This window comes from Drosophila arizonae, chromosome 3 (assembly GCF_054131065.1).
Source record: "Drosophila arizonae isolate 15081-1271.41 chromosome 3, UAZ_ARI_1.0, whole genome shotgun sequence".
In the NCBI taxonomy this organism is placed as follows: Eukaryota; Metazoa; Arthropoda; class Insecta; order Diptera; family Drosophilidae; genus Drosophila; species Drosophila arizonae.
The window spans coordinates 2,824,249-2,844,044 of record NC_142923.1 but is presented as its reverse complement, the minus strand read 5'-3'; the positions used below and the strand labels follow the sequence as shown (position 1 = coordinate 2,844,044).

The following is a 19,796-nucleotide window of genomic DNA, read 5'->3' as shown; positions in this document are numbered from 1 at the left end:
TGAATGTTAATAATTTCTAATTATTATTCACCTACATAACAGAATAATTCTTCCCCCACTTTTGAATCGTACTTAAGAACGAAAATTTCGCCGCCAAATTCTAAACTATTTCTTATTGGAAAAAATGCAATATGTACACACTTTTTGCCATTCACTGCGAGCCGTGAACAAATAACATTCTCACATCAGCTGACAAAATCATATGTTTATTTTTTTCTAGACGACGTGTAATTTGCGTCTGCAATGACAATAAAATTGTAAAAATCCAAAACATAATAAATTTAAAAAGAAAATAAATTGTAGCACAAAAAAAGACAAAACAATGGACCGTAAAATGCTGCTGCTCTTACTGTTGGTCGCTGTAGCAGCAGCGCACGATGCCAAAGACTTTGATGATTCCGTGCTCTACAAAATAGATTTCGAAGTGCCTAATTTATTAAGTGATCCGGTAGGTGAAAATAAAGTGTTATTGCAGTAATATAAATAATAATGGGGTTTTACATGCATTAAAGGAGTTGGGCAGTCAGTTGCGTACTTTTTATACACAAGAGAAGGAAAAATACGAGTGTCTAATACCAGAGCTGGAGACGCCCAAGGAGGAGGAGAGAGCTAACCAGCCGGAGATGTGTAAGTATGAAACTCATTTCTTCATTAGCAGACTCATAATTCAATTAAAATACCTTCTCATATAGCTCCTATTGCGCTTCTGCAGCCAATCTTCTCGGCAGCCACTTGCTCGTTCCGAATTGAAGCCTATTGGTCTTATGAGATCTGCCATGGCCATCATGTGCGTCAGTATCATGAGGAGCGCGAAGGTAAAAATGTGAAGTTCCAGGAATACTATTTGGGCAAATGGAGCGAGGAGAAAACTGAGCTGGCTAAAAAGACCTGGGAGCTGGAACGTAAAGCCGATGGCAAGCCAAAGTATAAGACGTTGAAGATCGATAATACAAGATATCCATATTTTGAAATGGAGTTTACCGATGGAACAATGTGTGATATTATTGATGCGCCGAGGACGACAATGGTGCGCTACGTCTGCTATCCTCATGGCAAGGATGATATATATTCACTCAAGGAGACCTCGTCGTGCAACTATGAAGCTATTATTTTGACCTCATCGCTTTGTGCTATACCTGCTTTTCATGCTGAGGAGACCAAAGAGATATCCATCAAGTGCTTCAATTCACAAACGGATCCACATAAACCAATTAGTATGCTCCGCCAAGAGCTGAGCGAATGGGAGGAGAGCGAAAACGATTTGCTTGTGTCGAAGGAGAGCAAAGCACCAGCCAAGCTGTGGTCCAAGACAGATGGCGATATGGTTACATTCAAGTACAGCGGGGATGTGGACAAAATCATATTGGAGCTGATGGCAAATAGTGATATTGATGTGGAAAATGAATATCAACACTTGATTTCGCGATCCGCACAAGGCACAACTCCACCGCCTTTGAATGATCTGACACCCATTAAGGAATTCATTTCCGGCAAGAATTGTCTAACTGGAGTAAGTAGCTCAAACTATCCACAATATCTTCATGTACTTATTCCTCTTCCCTGCAGGGCACCGGCTGGTGGAAGTACGAATTCTGTTATGGCAGGCATGTGCGTCAATTTCATAAGGATAAAAATAGCGAAGTCGAATTGTTTTTGGGCTATTTCTCTGAGGAATCGCATCGATTGTGGGCCAGTTCGAATCCCGATAAAGGTGCACGTCGTCCAGGCTTCACTTCATCCATATGGCATCACTATGAGAAGGGCACACACTGCGATCGCAGCGGTCTGCCACGCGAGGTGGACGTTAAGCTAACTTGCACTCCAGTTACCTCCAGTGGCACAGCGGTCTCCATGTACTTGTTGGAGCCGAAGACATGCCAGTATATTCTAGTCGTAGAATCGCCCATCATTTGTGATCTCATGCATTATGCGGACGACAGTGGACTTGTGACGGCAGAAAGCTTGCAAAAGTTTCTGGCAACTGATAAGCCAGCCCCAACAGTTCCATCTACTGAACGAAAAGCTGAAGCGGAGGAACAAATACGATCCTAAAGTTTACTGTAAATACAAACATATGAAAATATATATTTAATGCTAAGGGGTACTCCCCGGTACTATCTGGACTAAATTCATAAGTTTAGTTTCATGTAAGACTATAAAAATTAATTTCCATACACAGATTCATAGAGCTTAATTTCAGACCATTTATTTTTAAATGAAATGAAAGTTTAATTCGTTTTTTACGAATGACAATTGTTTAACAAAGACACGAACCACACATGTTGAGATTAGCGTGTTCAGGAACCACTTGTATATTTTTCAAATATCTTATCAATCATATAAAAACCTTTAAAGTTCGTCATATTTACATCGATTTTTATTGTCGTTTATCTATATATAACAATTTATATAAAATCGTAGTTCTTAATTCGTCTTATTTACAATGCTAATAATATGCTAGTGCTTCTTGACCTTTGTTTTTTGTGAAGACCTTTGCTTCGTGGCTTTGCCACCACAACACTTGCTCCATACGAACCTCAACACAGCTTTGCTTATCAGAACGATAACCAAGAGTATCGCTGCCAGTAGTAGATACAAGTCAATATTGTGGGTAGCAATGTAGCCCATTTTGACTAGGGGACTCTGCATATGGGCAGCTCCGTGATGACGAAGGACATAGTTAACCCAGTAGATAACCGAATCGCGAGCCGACATTGGACGATCGCGGTAGATCTTTGAGAACTGTTGAATCTTATTGGTGTAGGTGGGATTGCTCAGTAGCTCCTTGATTGCATCCTTGAATTCGTCCACCTCTAGGGTCAGCAAATCGAGCTTCAAGCCATAACCCGATTCCACCAGTTTATCAGCATTTCCTGGCTGATCGGCGAACACTGGAAGGGCCAGCATGGGCTTGCCATGGTACTGGGACTCGGTGACGCCTCCTTTGCCTGCATGCGTGATGAAAAGCTTGATGTTGGGGTGGGCGAGAATGTCGTCCTGTGGCATCCACTTCTTGAAGAGTATATTTGCCGATTTGCCAGGCAATTTGTCCAGATCATCCCATTTCCAGATCACACGCTGCTTCAGCCCGGCGAGCACTTTGAATATCTTTTTGATTATCTGTGGATCAATGTGATCGCCTTTCAGATTACTGCCCAGACTGAAGAGAATCGCGCCATGCTTGGCCCCATCCAAAAACTCCTGAATATCCTGGGGCAGTGGATCTGGCTTATCCTTAATCTGTATGCCACCAATCTCTACAAGCGCCGGCACATTGGGCCTAATGGGTCCCTCGCTTATGCCGTGACTGCTGCAGAAAGCCAGGGAAATGTTCTGCTTGGCCTGCTCGTAGGTCATCATGGACGGAATATTACCCCATAGACGACTAAAAATTGATCAATTAGAGGATTAATGTACATAAGCAAATAAAATTTAAATTTAAATACTTACTCGTAAAACTTGTCATTCAGTATCTCCAAGTAGAAGGCAAAAAGGCGGAAGAACATGGTGCCACCGAAATTGGCCAGACGTTCCTTAAAGTTCATCGCTCGGCCGGGAGCCACGGCTACATGCATGGAGGGCACTGACGAAATCAATTCGGGATTACCGATATTTCTGTCGATTTGCATCATCGGCGGCCCAGTCCAAGTCAGAATTATGGGACAGTTGAAGAGGCTACCCAGTCCCACCTGATAGTTGTTGAAGAAGAAACCAACAATAACTGCATCGAATTTGTTGTCTTTGTTCTTGTAGAGATCGGTGAATCGTTTGTCCTCCAGGACATCCACTTGCTTATAGATGAGCATAGACAGCGAGCCGAATATATTCCTGAACGTTGTAAATACAGACGGCTTCTCCTTGGCCAAGGAGCTCATGCCGTCGTTCAAATCCTTCTCCTCGGCTGCACTCAGCGGGATAACGATGTGCTTGATGCTCTTGTGGGTCACTTTTGGAGGAGTGCCCGATACCACGGTCACATTGTGTCCATCCTCCGCCAGGGCCTTCATAATCGACATGTTGATTATGAAATGCGATGGACTGTGGCTGGTGAAGACGCCCAATATGTTGGCGCCTTCGACTCTGGGCGACTGCAGCACAAAGAATCCAAGCAGGAGGCACACAAATGTGCCGGACAGTAGTGATCGACCCATGTTGAAGTCTTGCGGACAATGCGCTCTTTAACAAACTAAATAGTGTGCCTTGACTGCATTCCTTTATATAAAGACCGACGGCCGTCAGATAAGCCTCGTTGCCTACTGATAAGCGCTCTTGAATCGCCGGCCACGTTATTGTTATTGTCCGCACTGTAAATGTTATACATAAGTCGGAACAATTGATAAGGGAGATGGAGATATAATCAGACTATCAAATACCCTACTTTTAAGTACTTATTACACTGTACTTGCACTTATGGGCAAAGTTAAATACCCTCCGCTTATGCATTGATATATATCGATAAATAGTGTACTACATATTAAGGAAAGAAATTTTTGGTTTTTGAACATTTTGAGGAGTCATCTCATCTCATCATCATCTCATTTGATACAATTATTGTCACTTGCGCTCACTAGAATACAAATTGTTCAATTTGTAATTTTGTGGTGGATCTTAGAAACTTGCGTGTGTTATCGATTTTTATCGATTTCAAATAACCTATATAGGTTATCGATTCTACTTTAATAGAAATGTAATTGAGCTACATTACAACGTATGTGACCTGTATCGTTAGTTTTCAAACTTTAAAACGTTATCGATAATATAAACAGTATATTTTACTATATCTGTCATGTTTTGGGAATTTCATCATTACATGAATTTGTTTACCATCTTTCTATAACCTATTTTTCATCAAAAACTAATTACTGAAAGGCTTATCTGCAAATACATATGGATTTCAATACATATGCTTGGTCAGTTTCAAAATCAAACGAATGATATATGATCATTTTTCGAATTCATACATTTGCTGTTACATAAATGAGCACTGCATCATAATACCCTATATTGTAGACATTCTTTATTTGAGTGCACGCCAGGGTATTCACGACAATCGGTTGCTAGCTACCTGTCCCGAATTGTGAAATGTAACCCATTGCTTAACGTTATCACATAAACATAAAATGCACACATCATATTAAGAGAAATACAAGTGGAAAATTATGAAATTGTCGGCTCTCTTAATGGCAATTATTTTATCTGACACAGAGAATGCAATGTCAACGGACTGCATTCCGCAATTGATCTTTGATTTAAGAGCACGATAGGTTAATGTTCTAAGTCGATTGTATATTTGTATGTACATACATATATCATTTATATGCATAACTTTTCCGGTACAAATATAATATAGTATAGTATATATAAATTGAGAGAGAAGCAACAACTACAAATTGGCAATTTGGGAATTCGTATTTAAAAACTAAAGAAAAAACAAACCAGAATGAAAATCGCGTGAATTCGCGTTCGTTTTGCTCGTTTCGATGGCAACGGCGACACTGAGAGCTGGGCGAGAATCACTTGAACAGATGCGAGTCACGCAGTTAATGGGGAAAACTTGCACTGTACAAAAATTAAATACCTTATTTACATGAATTGTAAACAATAATTGATATTGTCTCTATGTGTTCTCACACCTAACGTAAACACGTATAATTCTTATCTGAAGGATAGAAGTAAATCTTTGAGTAAAAAAAATATACTCGTATATATAAGTAAACGGAAAGGATACACAGAAAGAAATTGCTACGAAGTTTAGCTTTAAATATTAATTTATATGTATATATATGTATTTTTTAATATTTGATAGAGAAAATTGAATTATGGGAAATAAACTATGATATACGAGACTATACGGCTATAAGACTATAAATATTATTCCTACTAGCTATTATTGAATTATTTCATTATCTATTAATTTACTAATAAACAGTTTATATATTTATTTTTGTTGACTGATTTGTCTACTAATTCATTTATTATTGCTGTATAAATGAATTAATTTTGTGTATATATTTGTAATTAATTACTTATTTATTGCATTTTTCTTTACTTATTAATTTTTATATTTAAGAATCATAAAATAAATTTTAATTATTTATTCATCTATTTAGTTATTATCTCATTCAGCTTTAACTTTTTAATAAATAATTATTTATTTTTTATTAAAGTTTTGTATATATACAAAAAATTACCTCTATACAGATTTTTTTTTTAGTTTTCTCAGATTTCATAAAAACTTTAATAAAAAATAAATAAATATTTAATGAAAATTTAAAACTTTTTTATTAACTTTTATATATTGACTAATAAATGCACTTCAATAAAATTTCATTTCCTAAAACAGAGTATTATATAAATATATATAACATAATATATGTGAAAGTTCCGTGGAACAGGTAATTGACAAAGTTTCTATGAAACGAATATTTTTTTTTACTAAGACATTTCGAACAGTGTAACTGTAAACTAAGAGCGGGAGAGGCAGTTGAATGGACAATCAGCGCCTATTAATAGTCAATACGAGTATTCGCAACTTGTTGATACTTATATGGCGCTGCTTACATACACACGAATATAACTATATATACATATAAATGATTATATATATATATATATTTGTGTGTATCTAAATGACCAATTTGATGGTTGTCGCGACACGCGCCGTATACGTAATGAGTGCAGTCGATTAATTCGGTTGAATTAACAAGATGTGGCTGTGTCTATTGTGTCTTGACCTTGACTTTAGAGGGTGCGAATGGTCGCAGTTGTTGCCAAATGCACCGCAGCAGTAGTTTTAAAATAGTCAGAGAGATTGCGAGTAGGATCAGTAGACAGGCATAGACGTCGAGATTGTGACGGGCGACATAGTGGAGATGCAGTGCAGGATTCTGCAGGTGGTAGGCGCCCTTGTGCCTCAACACATACTCCGTCCAATAGACAACCGATTGGCGTGCGGTGAGCGGTCGATCGCGATAGAGAGCCGAAAAGCTACGCACCTTCTCGCGATATGAGGAATTCTGCAGCACCTCGTTGAGGGTCTGCGCCAGCGAAGCCTCTGTGAGCGTGGCCCAGTCCACACTCAGTCCGAAGCCGGCAGAGACCATGCTGTCCGCATTGCTGGGCTGATCGCCGAAGATGGGCATAGCCACCATGGGCACACCGTGGTACTGAGACTCGGCAATGCCGCCCTTGCCGGCGTGTGTAATGAACAGCTTGGTGTTGGGATGGGCCAGGATGTCGTCCTGTGGCAGCCAGTTGTGATAGTAGATGTTCGAGGCATTGCCTGGCGTATGCTGCAGATCATCCCACTTCCAGATGACGCGCAGCGGCAGGCTGGAGAGTACCTTGAAGAAGGTCTCCATCAGATGGGGCTGGAAGTAGCCGCTCTTGACATTGGTGCCCAGGCTGAAGAAGATGGCACCGTCTTTGGCATTATCCAAGAACTCAGCCAGCTCGCCGGGCAATGGATCTGGCTGCTCTTTAATCTGCACGCCGCCAACTTCGATGGACTGAGGCACAGTGGGACGGATTGGACCCTCGCTGTGCGAGTGGTAATTGTAGAAGAGCAGCGAGATGTTTCGCCTAACCTCCCAGTAGCTGGGCATCTGCAGATCCGCTCCAAAGGCACCGCTGAAGGAGAGAGAGAGTTCAGTTTTGTTGCTCTATGGGATCAGTGGACTGTCACTCACTTGTAGTAGTTTACCATGCGCCTATCCAAGATGATGGCGAGGCTCTTCAGGATTACCCAGGTGCAGTAGTTCTTCAGGCGCTGGCCAAAGTACATGGCACGTTGGCTGCTATCCACGCCCACATTAATATTGGGAACATAGGCCGGATCGTTGATGTTGCCCACCTCGTCGTCGATAAACGTGAATGGCACGCCCACCCAGCTGATGACAGCGGGTATGCCCAGTTTGGCTGCCACGCCCAGCTGGTAATCATTGAAGACGAAGCCGAGAAACAGCAGATCAAATTTCGTTTGCGGCCGCTCGTAAATTGCCCGCACATTGGGATGCAATAGGAATTCATATTGACAGTCCAGCATTACGGCCGTTTTTGTCAGCATTCTGTAGAAGGTGGCAATCATCGATGCCTTGTCCTTGGTCGAGCTCTCCATGAACTGATTAACTTCCGCCAAGGTCTCTTCCCTCATGGGCGCTATGATCAGTGTAATGTTCTCATGTGGCGCCAGCTTCGGCTTGAATGCCGAGACAATGGTCACGTTGTGTCCGCGATCGGCCAAGGCTCGCATCATCGCCATGTGCACCACCAAATGGGATGGACTGAACGTGCTGAAGAGGCCCAAGATGTTGGCGCCATCTGTTGGCCGGCAGGGCAACACGAGCAGAATAATTGCGTAAGCAGCCAACTGAAGTTTAGCTCGGCTCATCTTTGCCTGAGGACTTGATCTCAACTGAACGAGAAGCACGCTGTTCAATTGCTTTTTATGGAAATAGTATCGGAAGAGCACAGACAAAGGAGGAGAGAGAAAAAGAGCTAAGGTTCTTTTCTCTTTCTCATTGCTCAAACACTCATTTGCACCGTCAAGATGACGACGCCGCGTCATATTATCTTTGTAACTGGCACTCAGCATTCAAAGACTCGGTTTGGAATGATAAGACGTTTTAATAGTAGCGATCTAAGTAATATATATATTTACACATTGATAAGCGTTATCTGTGCTCAGTGCTCAGCTGATATGCTACCAGCTATACAAGAAGCTGAATTTTTTATTATTTGCAGTTTCTTAAACTGTTTCTTTTATTTGTTTTTCTTGATCTGAAATATGTATTTAATATAATATATATTTTATATATATATGTAAGCTAAATGAATCGTACAAAATATATTATATAAATTACGAACAAGTTGACAAACTCAACTATGAAATTATTTCCACAAGTCCAACTTTCAACAAGTCATAACTTGAAAATCAAGAAAAGTCTTAAAATTTACCCTGACTGTTCCTTTATTGCAATGGTATATGAAAATTACATTTGTTAAATCAATAAATTCACATAACGAAACCCATGAGAGAGAGAGAGAGAGAGAGAAAGAGAGGGAAATATCAACTCTGTACGAGGCCCCATATCTCTCCTTGTAGTACCTCTTAAGCATCACCTAAATAGCTAAGAGTACCTAAGTATTACTCCATAAAATATTTAAAATGCATACATATATCTTTTTATTTATAAAATATACATGTAACATGTAAAAAGTATTTTTATTAGTCATGGAGCACTTAATTTAGTTTCTTTCTCATATTTGTAACAACGAACGACATCTAAATCAATCAAATGATTTCCAGTTGGCTTTTAATTATTTTTCGGTTACATAAATACTGTTATTTATAAGTTAAGTTATTAATTACTGGTTTTAGACTATATAAATTTTCCTAGCAAAAATTACCCAGTTTCCACACACATACATATATCTTTAACTATAATCAGCGCCTCTTAACTTTCTGTGACTTTCCACACAATTTGCGGCAAGTGAATCCCAATGCAAGCCAAGTTAGGAGCACAACTAAAGCTAAAGCGGCTAAAACTGCAGCATAAACATCTATATTAAAGTAGGCCAGGGTGGACATGTGGACAGCCGGACTTTGCAGATGCACGGCTCCGTTGTACCTTAGCACGTAGTCCGTCCAGTAGACTACGGACTGTTTGGCCGTGAGCGGTCTGTCCCGGTACAGTTTTGAGAAGCTCTTGATGGCCCTGGCGTATTTCTCATTGCCAATTACCTCCTCAATCTTCGCCCTGAAGTTCTCCTCGTTGAGCTGTAAGAGGTCTTGGGTTAGCCCGTAGCCAGACTTTTCCATGCTATCCGCATTGGCGGGCTGATCACCGAAGATCGGTAGAGCCACCATTGGCACTCCGTGGTAGCGCGCCTCCGTAATGCCGCCCTTCCCGGCGTGCGTGATGAAGAGCTTGATCTTGGGATGGGCCAATATGTCGGCCTGGGGGAGCCATTTCTTATAGAGTATATTTGCTGATTTGCCGGGCGTATTGTCGAGATCCTCCCACTTCCAGATGACATTCTGCTTCAGGCTCGACAGCACCTTGAACATGGCCTGTATTAGCTCAGGTTTCACAGCGGTGCTCTTTATATTGGAGCCCAGGCAGAGCAAGATCGCTCCGTGCTGAGATGCCTCCAGAAACTTGGCTATGTCCTCCGGCAACGGATCGGGTTGCTCCTTGAGCTGAATGCCTCCGATTTCCACAATGGCTGGCACAAGTGGACGAATGCCACCCTCGCTTATCAAGTGACTATTCGTGAATACCATCGACACATTGCGCTTCATCTCGGCCAGCGTGGGGAAGTTCGGCTCCTCACCGAACTGTGTCTCATAGAACCGATCCAAACGTCTGTCAAGTATCAACATCATGGCCCTCACAAGTAATTCCTTACTCAGGTTTTCTAGACGCTTGGCAAAGCCCATCTGTTCACCCTGGCCCAAAGCCGTCTGTATATTAGGCACATAGGAGACCTCTGTGGGATTGCCAACATATGCGTTGATCATAGACACCGGCACCTGCATCCAGGAGACAATCACAGGCACCTTTAGCTTGGCGGCCACGCCCAATTGGAAATCGTTGATGAAGTAGCCCATGAACATCAAATCGAACTTCGTTTCGTAGATGCGCTGGAATCGAGGATCCGACAGCAACTGAAACTGCGACTCAATCATCGCACTCATGCCGCTCATCATGCGAATCATTGTGGAGAGGACCGAGTTCTTCTGCCCAGCCATCTCTTTCATCTGGCCCTCGAGTATGTGCTCCTGTTCGTCCGTTAATGGGACCACGATCAGATGAATGTCCTTGTGCATGATCGTCGGCTTCATCATGGTCACCACGGTCACATTGTGGCCGCTCTCGGCCAGCGCCTTGATCATCGACATGTGCAGTATCAAATGCGATTGACTGTGGCTGCTGAACAGACCCAAAATATTCGCCCCGCGCGCAGGCAGCGCGATCAGCAGGAGGCAGAGCCCGACTACACTCAACCGTAACGTGGCCATGTTGCTTGACGACTGTTCTCCGGTATGCCTTATTCTCGACCAGTCGACTGTAGGCCCCAAACAGGTCTATTTATAACTAAAAGCCAAACGAGACTCGGTTATCGAACTATTTTTTTTTTTCCTGCCTATCACTAACATTCAGATTACGAGCTGCCCAAACGTCATGGGCTTGTGCCACAATTCAGTTAAATAATGAAAATTGTATGAATTACAATCAAATTTTATGTATTGCAAGATTTATTTACATTGATGAGCGTTTTGGCGTCGACATTACACTTGCTCAGCTGTGTAGGTCAACAGATTCCTCTTTTAATTATTTCATATCTTTATCATGGACTCCATATACATATTTTATTTATGTATGTAGTTTTATATTTCGATACATATTGTTAAAGCATAAGTCAAGCTTATTTGATTTTTAGTATACATATATAATTAGTATACATATGTATATATTAGACATCCAAACAACAGCAATAAATCAGTCTGATATGTATGTAATTGATTTCACAATAGCAAGTAATTATACATGTAGTGTTTCAGAGAGCCAAACAATATACCCTCATTAAGTCAGTCTAATTCTGATGGACTGCCTTTGATATAGTCGTACTCCACCAAATAAATGCCTAAACCACTGGTTTAGTACAGTTTATATTTTCAAGTTAAGCCAAAGACCCAGTTGTCAGGGCCTAATTCTTAAATTTCGATTAATTCTAATCTCTAAAACAAACTAAATAAAATAAAAAGTACCGTCAAGAAAGCTATAATAAGCTATATAAGTAAATGAATATATATTTTCCAAAATGTAGTCAATTAATGCAACTATGGTATATCTTCTTTATCTTACAGAGCCCATCCACAAATTGTAAGGTAGACTTCTTTCTGTCTCTGTTATCGATAAATATCGAGTTATATAAAATGTGATATGTTCATTGATTGCAGGGTATATTTCAGTCGCCCACACTCGCCATTCTCTTTCTGCTTGGCATTCTCGCCATACAACTAAATTTTAATGATTAGACAAATGTTAAGCACCTATTGAAATTATGTAATTTCGACTGCGCCGTGACACAATTAGAAGAGCCGGCAAGCTTTTAAGTTACGCTAATTTACTCTCTTCAGTATTTGTATGTATGTAAAGCTAATGACTTGTAATATATAAAAATAATAGAGAGAGAGAGAGAGAGAGAGAGAGAGAGAGAGAGAGAGAGAGAGAGAGAGAGAGGGAGAGAGAGTCAGGGGAATACAGAGAGCAAAGCTTTCATTTATCAACTTCCGTGGCCCAGCTGATTAATAGTATATAAAACCGAGATAGTTTTTAATTGCGGCACATAAAACTCGTCTACACTCTCCATATAAAAAAGATAACTATATACATATATTTTATAGGCCATAGTACACCCAAATACCTGTACAACACTTAAACTTGGCTCATAAACTATTCAGCTTTCTTGCTGCCCGGTGGAATGGGATTCGTTTCCATGCGCAGCAGCTGCTGTGTTTGCCCCTTGATGTGGCCCCAATGGCTCATTACACGCAGCTCCGACTTGAACTCTCTCAGGGTTTGCTGTAGCTCCGGGTAGAGCTGTCGCAGCACTCCGTGATCCAAGGTGGGGAACATGTGATGTAGTGCGTGTTCGCCAAAGTGCGTGAGCACCAGCAAATCGGACCATTTGATGTCGCCACGATCGATGATCGTGTCGAGCTGAAAGAGACCCCAATCGCGATCGGGACGTGGCGCATCGCCGTCGTGGTAGATGCGAGGATCATGATGAGCCGCTGTCAAGCCAATGAAGCCAAATAGAAAGCTGCCCATGCCGAGGATAATCAACCAACTAAAGATCACAGAGCTGAGATCAGCATTTGTGGATGCATAGAGAAAGACGGGCAGCGTGAAGCCCAGTAGATCATGCCAGTACATTACGTTCCGTTTGAGCAGCGAGTAGACCAGTCTAAAATGGAAATGAATGTATTAGAAATATCATAATCAATGAAAAAGCCTTTTGACTAACCGCTCGGTAAACTGCACCAGACTCATAACTGTATATACAAAGGGCGATATCAGCACAGAGATCACGCGCTGCACTCTGCTGGCATAGTGCCGGCTGGGCACCCAGCAGAGGAAGGGCTCGAAGAGCGACATCTCCAGATCGTGCAACGAATTGGGATAGACGTGATGGGACAAGGCGTGCGATATGCGCCAGCTGTTGCAGTTGAGCAGCAGCAGGTTGAAGCTATACATGCGCCAATTGTCGCGCTGATGGAAGTAGTTGTGAGCCGATGTCGAGAGCCAGCAGAGCGACAGACCCGCAAGGGCACGCAGTGGCAGGGAGTTGAAGGCAGTGCCAGCCCAGCTGAAGAACAGCAGAGAGATCAGGATGCCGGTGTGTAGGAGCTGCGGGTGGAAATGCACTGTTTAAAAATATTTGAGCAGGTATTGAAGATAAGGCAAACTCCTATAGCTAAGCTAAGCGAATTGCAATTTAGATACTTCACCTAAGCAATCAAGGTTGAGAGCTCTAATTAAATGTAGTACTATATAACACTAAAGATTTCATATTTTTCGTATAATTATTTATCTGTCTATCAACTTGACCGTAAATTTAGACGTTTTTCTACGAAGCTTTAATATGTAAGCACCATATATATATAACATATATATATAATATATCTTTTAATATTAAAGCCAAGATCTGGAACCGGTATTTTCCGTTTACACTTTGATGTTAATACGCCTTCAAGGGGCGTGAATCCATAACGTTTCATTATATTTATTTATAGAACTGGTCAAGGTAAATAGAGTCCAATATCTCGCTAACATTGTTATAGATCTATCTATAAACTGTATAGTACTACATATAATCTTATCTCTTTACTTGCTAATTCTTCAAGAGAGATTATACACACAATAAACTCTTTCAGTCATAGCTCTAAGCCATTGTCTAATATATGTATACAAAATCATCATCATCAATCATCTGGCTAAAGCTCACAAACAGAAATACTTTAACGAACTACTTACATCTGTTTTATGGCTGGGTCGATAGTTCAGTTGGCGCAGCTTCGCTCGCACTCGTCTCTTTAAGGTCAAGTAGAAACCTTTCTCTTCCAGTGTAAATTTATAATTTCTCGGCTGAGCAGCTGATCGCACCTCGAATTTGCTGAGCATTCGTTGAGCGTGGTCCTCGATGTGATGTGACTCGAAGGGTTCGGTTATATCTGTGCCCTTTGTCCGTTCTATCCAGAAAGCACCACCCGGATGTCTTCGAGCAAAATCCGACAGATCGTAGAGCTTATCTTTGATACGCCATAGACCTTCGGCTGCATCGTCGCTGTGTTTTCCCTCCAGCCAGCTGCAAGAGCATGTGAATGGATTACAACTGTGATTGGGGTATGTGGAGTTTGGACGCACCTCTCTTCACTGATGGGCCACTCTCTGCGATAGCTGGGATACGTACGGGTTATGCCAGATACACGCCAAGCCTCCAGCTCAGCCAGCTTCTGATTGGGAGCCATTTTTCACTGATTTGGCTGTTAAATTACAGCCAACCCCAAGTGTTTTATATATTTAATTTATATATATATACATATTAAATTAATCGAAGTCCAAACGGTTAATTAATGCAATGATAAAACCGGTCTGGTTCCCCGCAGAACCTATTCGACTCGCCGTCTGCTTTGTTTATGAAATGCTTCGTGGAAAGTCGCTTCGCCCTGGTTTCGCCTATCAAAAGCTCTTCAAACATATCAAATTCAAAAGAGCTTTGAGCTTTTGTAGCGCCTCTTATCAGTGTCTTCAACAGCCCAGGCATACAAATACTGCGAGATCATATGGAATTAGATCATGCCGCAGCTTGGAGAGAAGTTTTGTGGTGTACTCTATGTTTTTATATGGGTTAAATAAAAATGTAAGCATTTTAATTATTAAAATTTTATTTTAATATTCTTAAACATTATTAATAATATTCACATTATTTAAATACTTGTATTTGCTGTAGCACTTCATTAATCTATGATTAATTTCAAATCTAAGATTTTTTGCTGTAAATATATATACATATAGAGCTGCAGCCATGTCATGCCAATTCATTCTTCAGAGAGAGAAATTTTCCGTTCATTGCGCAGAGGCAGAGATAATACCAGCATCAATATTAATCATGACTCATCAGAGGTAAATGCTACTACCTTGCAATCAATTGTGCTCTATATATATTTTTATATTTTCAGATTAAACCGCATCGTCATCTAAGGGTGTCCAATAACATCATCATCATCATCAACATCATTATTATATAGCCGATATATAAATCTGTTAGCAAAGATGTTCCAGTATTATATTAAGTGGCCGTACATGCTAAAATTTAACATATATAAATATGTATATATAAATGTATATAGAATTAATTAACCAAAAATTGTATAAATTTGAAGAGCAATAAATGATCAAACTGCTTTTTATTTAAAACGGGATCTTTGCTAATTTCCAGCAGCAAGCAGAAATCAACTGTCAAAAATATGAACTATACTAAATATAGTTGCATAACTTAAGGAGCTGTTCGTTAACATACAGTATACATGTATAAAATAGTATGTGTATTGAATATACTATAATATGTATTATATACACACACAATACTATTAAAGCAAAATAATAATTTACTGAAATGAGCACGCACAATAACTTGGAATGACGTTAAAAATTGCTTTCAAATTCAAATTCTTTAAATTAAATTATTTTTAAATTTAAATTTTTGTTTAATTTTGTATTCTATTAATACTTGAAAAACGAAACAAATAAATGTTTTGCAATTTGATAAGAAATCTATAAAAAATATATTAACATGGCACTGAAATAGAAAAAAGGTAGCTAGAATAAATACTACCACTAGTTGCACATTTCCTTGGTACAAGTTCACATAAAGCTGCGGCCACGCCTTCTATTTTACATATATATGCATATGTATTAGTATACCCTGAACTCATTGAAAATAGAAGGCCAGGGTAAATCGATTTTAGGAACATTTATGTAACAGGTAGAAGGAATCGTAGCAGAGCCCTTGAGTTATATATATTCTTGATCAGAGCAACGAACTGATCCGATATATCTATGTTCGTTTGTTCATTTGTCCGCATGAAGAGAACAGTCTCGCATAAATAGCAGCTGTGCGCTGAGTTCAGGGTATCTCCTAGTCGGCTACTCCTGACCACAGCACTGCTACTTGTTTATGGTTCACTTACCAAATTCATATATTTAGTTTTGAGTGTATGTTAATCGCTCAGAGTGTGAAATACATCTGTGTGACAAGACGTCAATTTTATAGTTGTAGACAGATACTCTTATCAGTCACTTAAAAAATAAGTGAAAAATATGCGATGGAAAAACGAAGATTAAATGTCCTGACACTAATAAAGAATCGCAGATTTATTAGAAAAAAAAAATGTTTTAAAATATTTATTTAATATTAAAATGACTAGAGTTTGTATATTAACATTAAAACATAGCTAGAATATTCATATACAAAGTTGCATTCATATCGAAACAGTTTCTCAAAAGGTTATACAAATTTGATTGAAGTTTACCCTTAACAACAATCATCATAATTTTCCCATAATAATTCCCATAGTGAAAACGTATTTTATTGCGTATAAATGTAAGTCAATTTTCGATAACAGAAACTAGTTTTGATTTCACATAGCTGATTTCACAATGAATACCCTATACAAAAATCTGCTGAGTCTTGGTTAGCTTTGCAAAATGCCGAACACCTATAAAGTGCGAGCTGTCTATCATGTGGGTATTAGCCTAGGTCTGACCCCAGCACAGGGTCTGTAAGCAAACAGCTTCTGATCCGCATCAGCACTGATTGTAAGCCGATCTGGCTATCTGTTAAACCGCCCGGCGCTGTACTCTGCAGCCAGCGGGTTTTCACGTGTCGAGTCGACGATGTCATCAGCTTAGGGCTCTTCGTAATGCTGTTACTGTAATATGAGCGCAGGCTCGACATCGCCGCGGCTGATAATACGACGCGTTATAGTTATCACAATGGAAATATTTTTGATACCCTGTACATAGAGTCTGGATGGGCATATTATGTGTGTGTGTGCTACTGGTAGGGGGTGTGGCATGAAACTAAAGTTTTGAGTCTTTTAAAAAAGAATTTGAGAAGTATAACCAATGGGCATTACAGTGTCTTTCCAGTCGTGTACTCTCAACTACTCCATACCATTTATCCATTTACATAATTTCTAATGTCTTTCGACAACATGATCAAATATCAATACATACTGATGTCTTGAATTTCTACTGATTCTTATTGCAGGGTATACGCTAGTCTGGCACTCTCTCCCCAGCCGTGGCAACTTGTTATTTGTTCATTTACGACAGGCAAGTGTCGTCGTTTAAAATCTAAAACGCGCATTAGATGCTGCTCAGTACGCGGCAGAGGCAGCTCGGTTTAGGTTCTATTCAGAATCAATAAGAAGGATCAAAGCTAACCATGGTGATTGATACATGGAAGAAGAGCGGCATAGCCACCAAATTTCCAACGTATCGCAATTCCTCGCTGGTCACGGTGCACAGCTGGCAGACGGGCAAGCGACAGGACGATGAGGCCGAAGGACTTTGGCGCATCAAAGATAGCATTTACGATTTCACATCGTTCATTGACAAACATCCGGGTGGGCCCTTCTGGATACGGGAGACTAAGGGGATGGACATTACGGAAGCCTTCGAGGCTCATCATTTGACCACGGCGCCCGAGAAAATGATCGCCAAGTACAAGGTGAGAGATGCGGCCAAGCCGCGCATCTATACTCTGACTCTGCACGAGGATGGCTTCTATAAGACCCTCAAGGAGAAGGTACGCGAGCAGCTGAAGACAATCGATAAGACTCCAAAGCGAAAGAGCGACGTGAGTAGAGAACTATTGCTGATCCTCATAGATGATTTAACTGATCAAGATTGATCTTCGACTTTAGTTGATTCACCTGGGCATCCTGCTGTCCACCTACCTGTTTGCCGTGGCTAGTGCTAAATATGACAGCCTTCTGGCACTGATCCTCGCCGGCGTGGCTCTGTGCTGGACGGTGATCGTATCGCATAACTATTTCCATCGCCGCGACAACTGGCAGATGTATACCTTCAATTTGGGCATGATGAACTTTTGCTCGTGGCGCATCTCGCATGCAATTTCGCACCACATCTATCCCAACTCCTACATGGATCTGGAGCTGAGCATGTTTGAGCCGTTGCTCTGCTGGGTGCCCAATCCGCATATCAAGACCAAGGCGCTGCGCTACGTTTCCTGGGTGACAGAACCCTTCGCCTATGCCATTGCATTCTTCCTACAAATGGGCACGCGGTAGGTGGCTGATCGATCGTAAAAACTGATAGATCAATAATCGTATTACCTCTCTGTATACACAGCATCTTCTACTCGCTGCGTCACGCGAATATTATGTACTGGCACGATTTGCTGCCCCTCACCATTCCCCTGGTCATGTACTACGGATCGACTGGGTCGGCGACTCTGTTGTTCTGCGTACGCCAGTGGCTAGCGATGACGTCCATTGCGAGCTTCGCCTTTTGCGTAATCGGCCTGAATGCGGCGCACCACGATCCGGAAATCTACCATGAAGGTGATGCGAATCGCGAGGATCGCGACTGGGGCCTGTTCCAGGTGGACACCATCATCGACCGCGGCGATCTGAAGTGGTCACAGTTCTTAGTGCTCACGCATTTCGGTGATCATGTGCTGCATCATCTGTTCCCCACCCTCGATCATGGACTGCTGCCCGCTCTCTATCCCGTACTCTATGAGACTCTCGATCAGTTCAAGGGAAAACTGCGCGAATGCAATCACATCGAGCACATAATCGGACAGCACAAGCAGCTGCTGCGCACCGAACCCAATCCTAGGGCTCCTGGATCTGGCAAGTAGAACATCTTCTCGGAAAGCCCTGAAAACAGGGCTTGTAGCATAAGGCAATGGATATTATTATCCTATAATAGAACTAGCTTTACAAATATATCTTGCTTAAATATATAAATGTGGTTTTATTTTGAATATTTTTGTAAGGCAGATCAAGAATATTAATATCTTAAAGTTTTAAATTTTTAAATATATAATAACCCTAATTAGAGCTAGAATGTTGAATGCAGCCGGTAAAGCCCCATATTCCCCACATTATTTCTCCAATAAAAACAAATGAGGTTTTTTTTTAATTGATTTACATTTATTTTGTTCCTTTTTTGTATACTTTTTTTGTTTTGGTTTTTATTTTAGTTGTAGTTTTTGATCTTTTAATCTTATAATGTTTTGATAAAATTAAAAAATTTAACATAAACATAAGCGCCGTGAGAGGCGAGAGAGTATGCTCTGTCTGTATGGATCTGTTGAACTGGGTATACATTTAATAGACATTAACATATAGACACACTTCGATATTTGTTAGATTAGTGCAACTGCGACACTTCCTGACGGACATCCCCACCTATTTTTTTTCTCTATGTTTAACTCACATTTGACGGGGCTCATTTGATGTTGAATTAGTTCATTTAATGTTGAATGCGTTTTGAAAGTTGTATAAAAATATAAATACAATAAACAGGACTCGAGAGATGTCCGAGAGCAAATGTCGCGTTTACAAGGCTGTGCTACCGACTCCCCTCACATAGAACTTATGCCTGTCGATCATTGATCGTCGATCGTTGTTGTTGTTGTTAAACAGATGTTATATTGTTTTTTCTCCGGGCTCTTAAGATTTTCCGTAT

At 40.6% G+C, this 19,796-nt stretch overlaps 6 protein-coding genes and 1 long non-coding RNA gene across 7 annotated transcripts; 3 read left to right on the top strand and 4 right to left on the bottom strand.

The window, feature by feature from the left end:
* Window positions 1-184: 184 nt before the first annotated feature.
* Window positions 185-2,194, top strand: LOC108610835 (endoplasmic reticulum lectin 1). Its single transcript, XM_018003184.2, has 4 exons — window positions 185-448; window positions 513-627; window positions 693-1,510; window positions 1,567-2,194. Exons 1-4 carry the CDS (start codon window positions 323-325, stop codon window positions 2,050-2,052), a joined length of 1,545 nt encoding a protein of 514 aa, XP_017858673.1. The 5' UTR covers window positions 185-322; the 3' UTR covers window positions 2,053-2,194.
* A 161-nt stretch (window positions 2,195-2,355) lies between these two features.
* On the bottom strand, window positions 2,356-5,594 carry Ugt37D1 (UDP-glycosyltransferase family 37 member D1). The gene is made up of 3 exons (XM_018003182.2): window positions 5,437-5,594; window positions 3,451-4,304; window positions 2,356-3,385 (listed from the first exon to the last, which is right to left on the bottom strand). Exons 2-3 carry the CDS (start codon window positions 4,149-4,151, stop codon window positions 2,458-2,460), a joined length of 1,629 nt encoding a protein of 542 aa, XP_017858671.1. The 5' UTR covers window positions 4,152-4,304; window positions 5,437-5,594; the 3' UTR covers window positions 2,356-2,457.
* A 576-nt stretch (window positions 5,595-6,170) lies between these two features.
* On the bottom strand, window positions 6,171-9,010 carry LOC108609450 (UDP-glycosyltransferase family 37 member C2). Its single transcript, XM_089465547.1, has 2 exons — window positions 7,689-9,010; window positions 6,171-7,629 (listed from the first exon to the last, which is right to left on the bottom strand). The coding sequence occupies exons 1-2, from the start codon at window positions 8,591-8,593 to the stop codon at window positions 6,720-6,722; spliced, it is 1,815 nt and encodes a 604-aa protein (XP_089321673.1). The 5' UTR covers window positions 8,594-9,010; the 3' UTR covers window positions 6,171-6,719.
* Window positions 9,011-9,297: 287 nt separating this feature from the next.
* Ugt37C2 (UDP-glycosyltransferase family 37 member C2) lies at window positions 9,298-11,099 on the bottom strand. The gene has a single exon (XM_089465550.1). It carries the CDS (start codon window positions 11,021-11,023, stop codon window positions 9,446-9,448), a length of 1,578 nt encoding a protein of 525 aa, XP_089321676.1. The 5' UTR covers window positions 11,024-11,099; the 3' UTR covers window positions 9,298-9,445.
* Window positions 11,100-12,155: 1,056 nt separating this feature from the next.
* On the bottom strand, window positions 12,156-14,576 carry LOC108610135 (cytochrome b5-related protein). The gene is made up of 4 exons (XM_018002033.2): window positions 14,436-14,576; window positions 14,046-14,376; window positions 13,036-13,418; window positions 12,156-12,975 (listed from the first exon to the last, which is right to left on the bottom strand). Exons 1-4 carry the CDS (start codon window positions 14,537-14,539, stop codon window positions 12,462-12,464), a joined length of 1,332 nt encoding a protein of 443 aa, XP_017857522.1. The 5' UTR covers window positions 14,540-14,576; the 3' UTR covers window positions 12,156-12,461.
* A 214-nt stretch (window positions 14,577-14,790) lies between these two features.
* Window positions 14,791-15,470, top strand: LOC149269586 (uncharacterized). The gene is made up of 3 exons (XR_016269452.1): window positions 14,791-14,931; window positions 15,022-15,194; window positions 15,251-15,470. It is a non-coding gene; the product is annotated as an uncharacterized LOC149269586 (long non-coding RNA).
* Window positions 15,471-17,434: 1,964 nt separating this feature from the next.
* Cyt-b5-r (Cytochrome b5-related) lies at window positions 17,435-19,072 on the top strand. Its single transcript, XM_018002034.2, has 3 exons — window positions 17,435-17,934; window positions 18,002-18,384; window positions 18,450-19,072. The coding sequence occupies exons 1-3, from the start codon at window positions 17,521-17,523 to the stop codon at window positions 18,961-18,963; spliced, it is 1,311 nt and encodes a 436-aa protein (XP_017857523.1). The 5' UTR covers window positions 17,435-17,520; the 3' UTR covers window positions 18,964-19,072.
* Window positions 19,073-19,796: the final 724 nt, after the last annotated feature.

Excerpts from the sequence above, each read along its gene's own strand:
- LOC108610835 (XM_018003184.2), top strand. The coding sequence starts at position 323 with ATGGACCGTAAAATGCTGCTGCTCTTACTGTTGGTCGCTGTAGCAGCA. Across the intron at positions 449-512 it reads CTAATTTATTAAGTGATCCG|GAGTTGGGCAGTCAGTTGCG; the intron begins GTAGGTGAAAAT and ends CATGCATTAAAG. Across the intron at positions 628-692 it reads AGCTAACCAGCCGGAGATGT|CTCCTATTGCGCTTCTGCAG; the intron begins GTAAGTATGAAA and ends CTTCTCATATAG.
- Ugt37D1 (XM_018003182.2), bottom strand. The coding sequence starts at position 4,151 with ATGGGTCGATCACTACTGTCCGGCACATTTGTGTGCCTCCTGCTTGGA. Across the intron at positions 3,386-3,450 it reads CTGAATGACAAGTTTTACGA|TCGTCTATGGGGTAATATTC; the intron begins GTAAGTATTTAA and ends ATCAATTTTTAG.
- LOC108609450 (XM_089465547.1), bottom strand. The coding sequence starts at position 8,593 with ATGCTGAGTGCCAGTTACAAAGATAATATGACGCGGCGTCGTCATCTT. Across the intron at positions 7,630-7,688 it reads CGCATGGTAAACTACTACAA|CGGTGCCTTTGGAGCGGATC; the intron begins GTGAGTGACAGT and ends TCTCTCCTTCAG.
- Ugt37C2 (XM_089465550.1), bottom strand. The coding sequence starts at position 11,023 with ATGGCCACGTTACGGTTGAGTGTAGTCGGGCTCTGCCTCCTGCTGATC.
- LOC108610135 (XM_018002033.2), bottom strand. The coding sequence starts at position 14,539 with ATGGCTCCCAATCAGAAGCTGGCTGAGCTGGAGGCTTGGCGTGTATCT. Across the intron at positions 13,419-14,045 it reads GACCCAGCCATAAAACAGAT|CTCCTACACACCGGCATCCT; the intron begins GTAAGTAGTTCG and ends TTCCACCCGCAG. Across the intron at positions 12,976-13,035 it reads CTGGTGCAGTTTACCGAGCG|ACTGGTCTACTCGCTGCTCA; the intron begins GTTAGTCAAAAG and ends TTTCCATTTTAG.
- Cyt-b5-r (XM_018002034.2), top strand. The coding sequence starts at position 17,521 with ATGGTGATTGATACATGGAAGAAGAGCGGCATAGCCACCAAATTTCCA. Across the intron at positions 17,935-18,001 it reads CTCCAAAGCGAAAGAGCGAC|TTGATTCACCTGGGCATCCT; the intron begins GTGAGTAGAGAA and ends CTTCGACTTTAG. Across the intron at positions 18,385-18,449 it reads TTCCTACAAATGGGCACGCG|CATCTTCTACTCGCTGCGTC; the intron begins GTAGGTGGCTGA and ends CTGTATACACAG.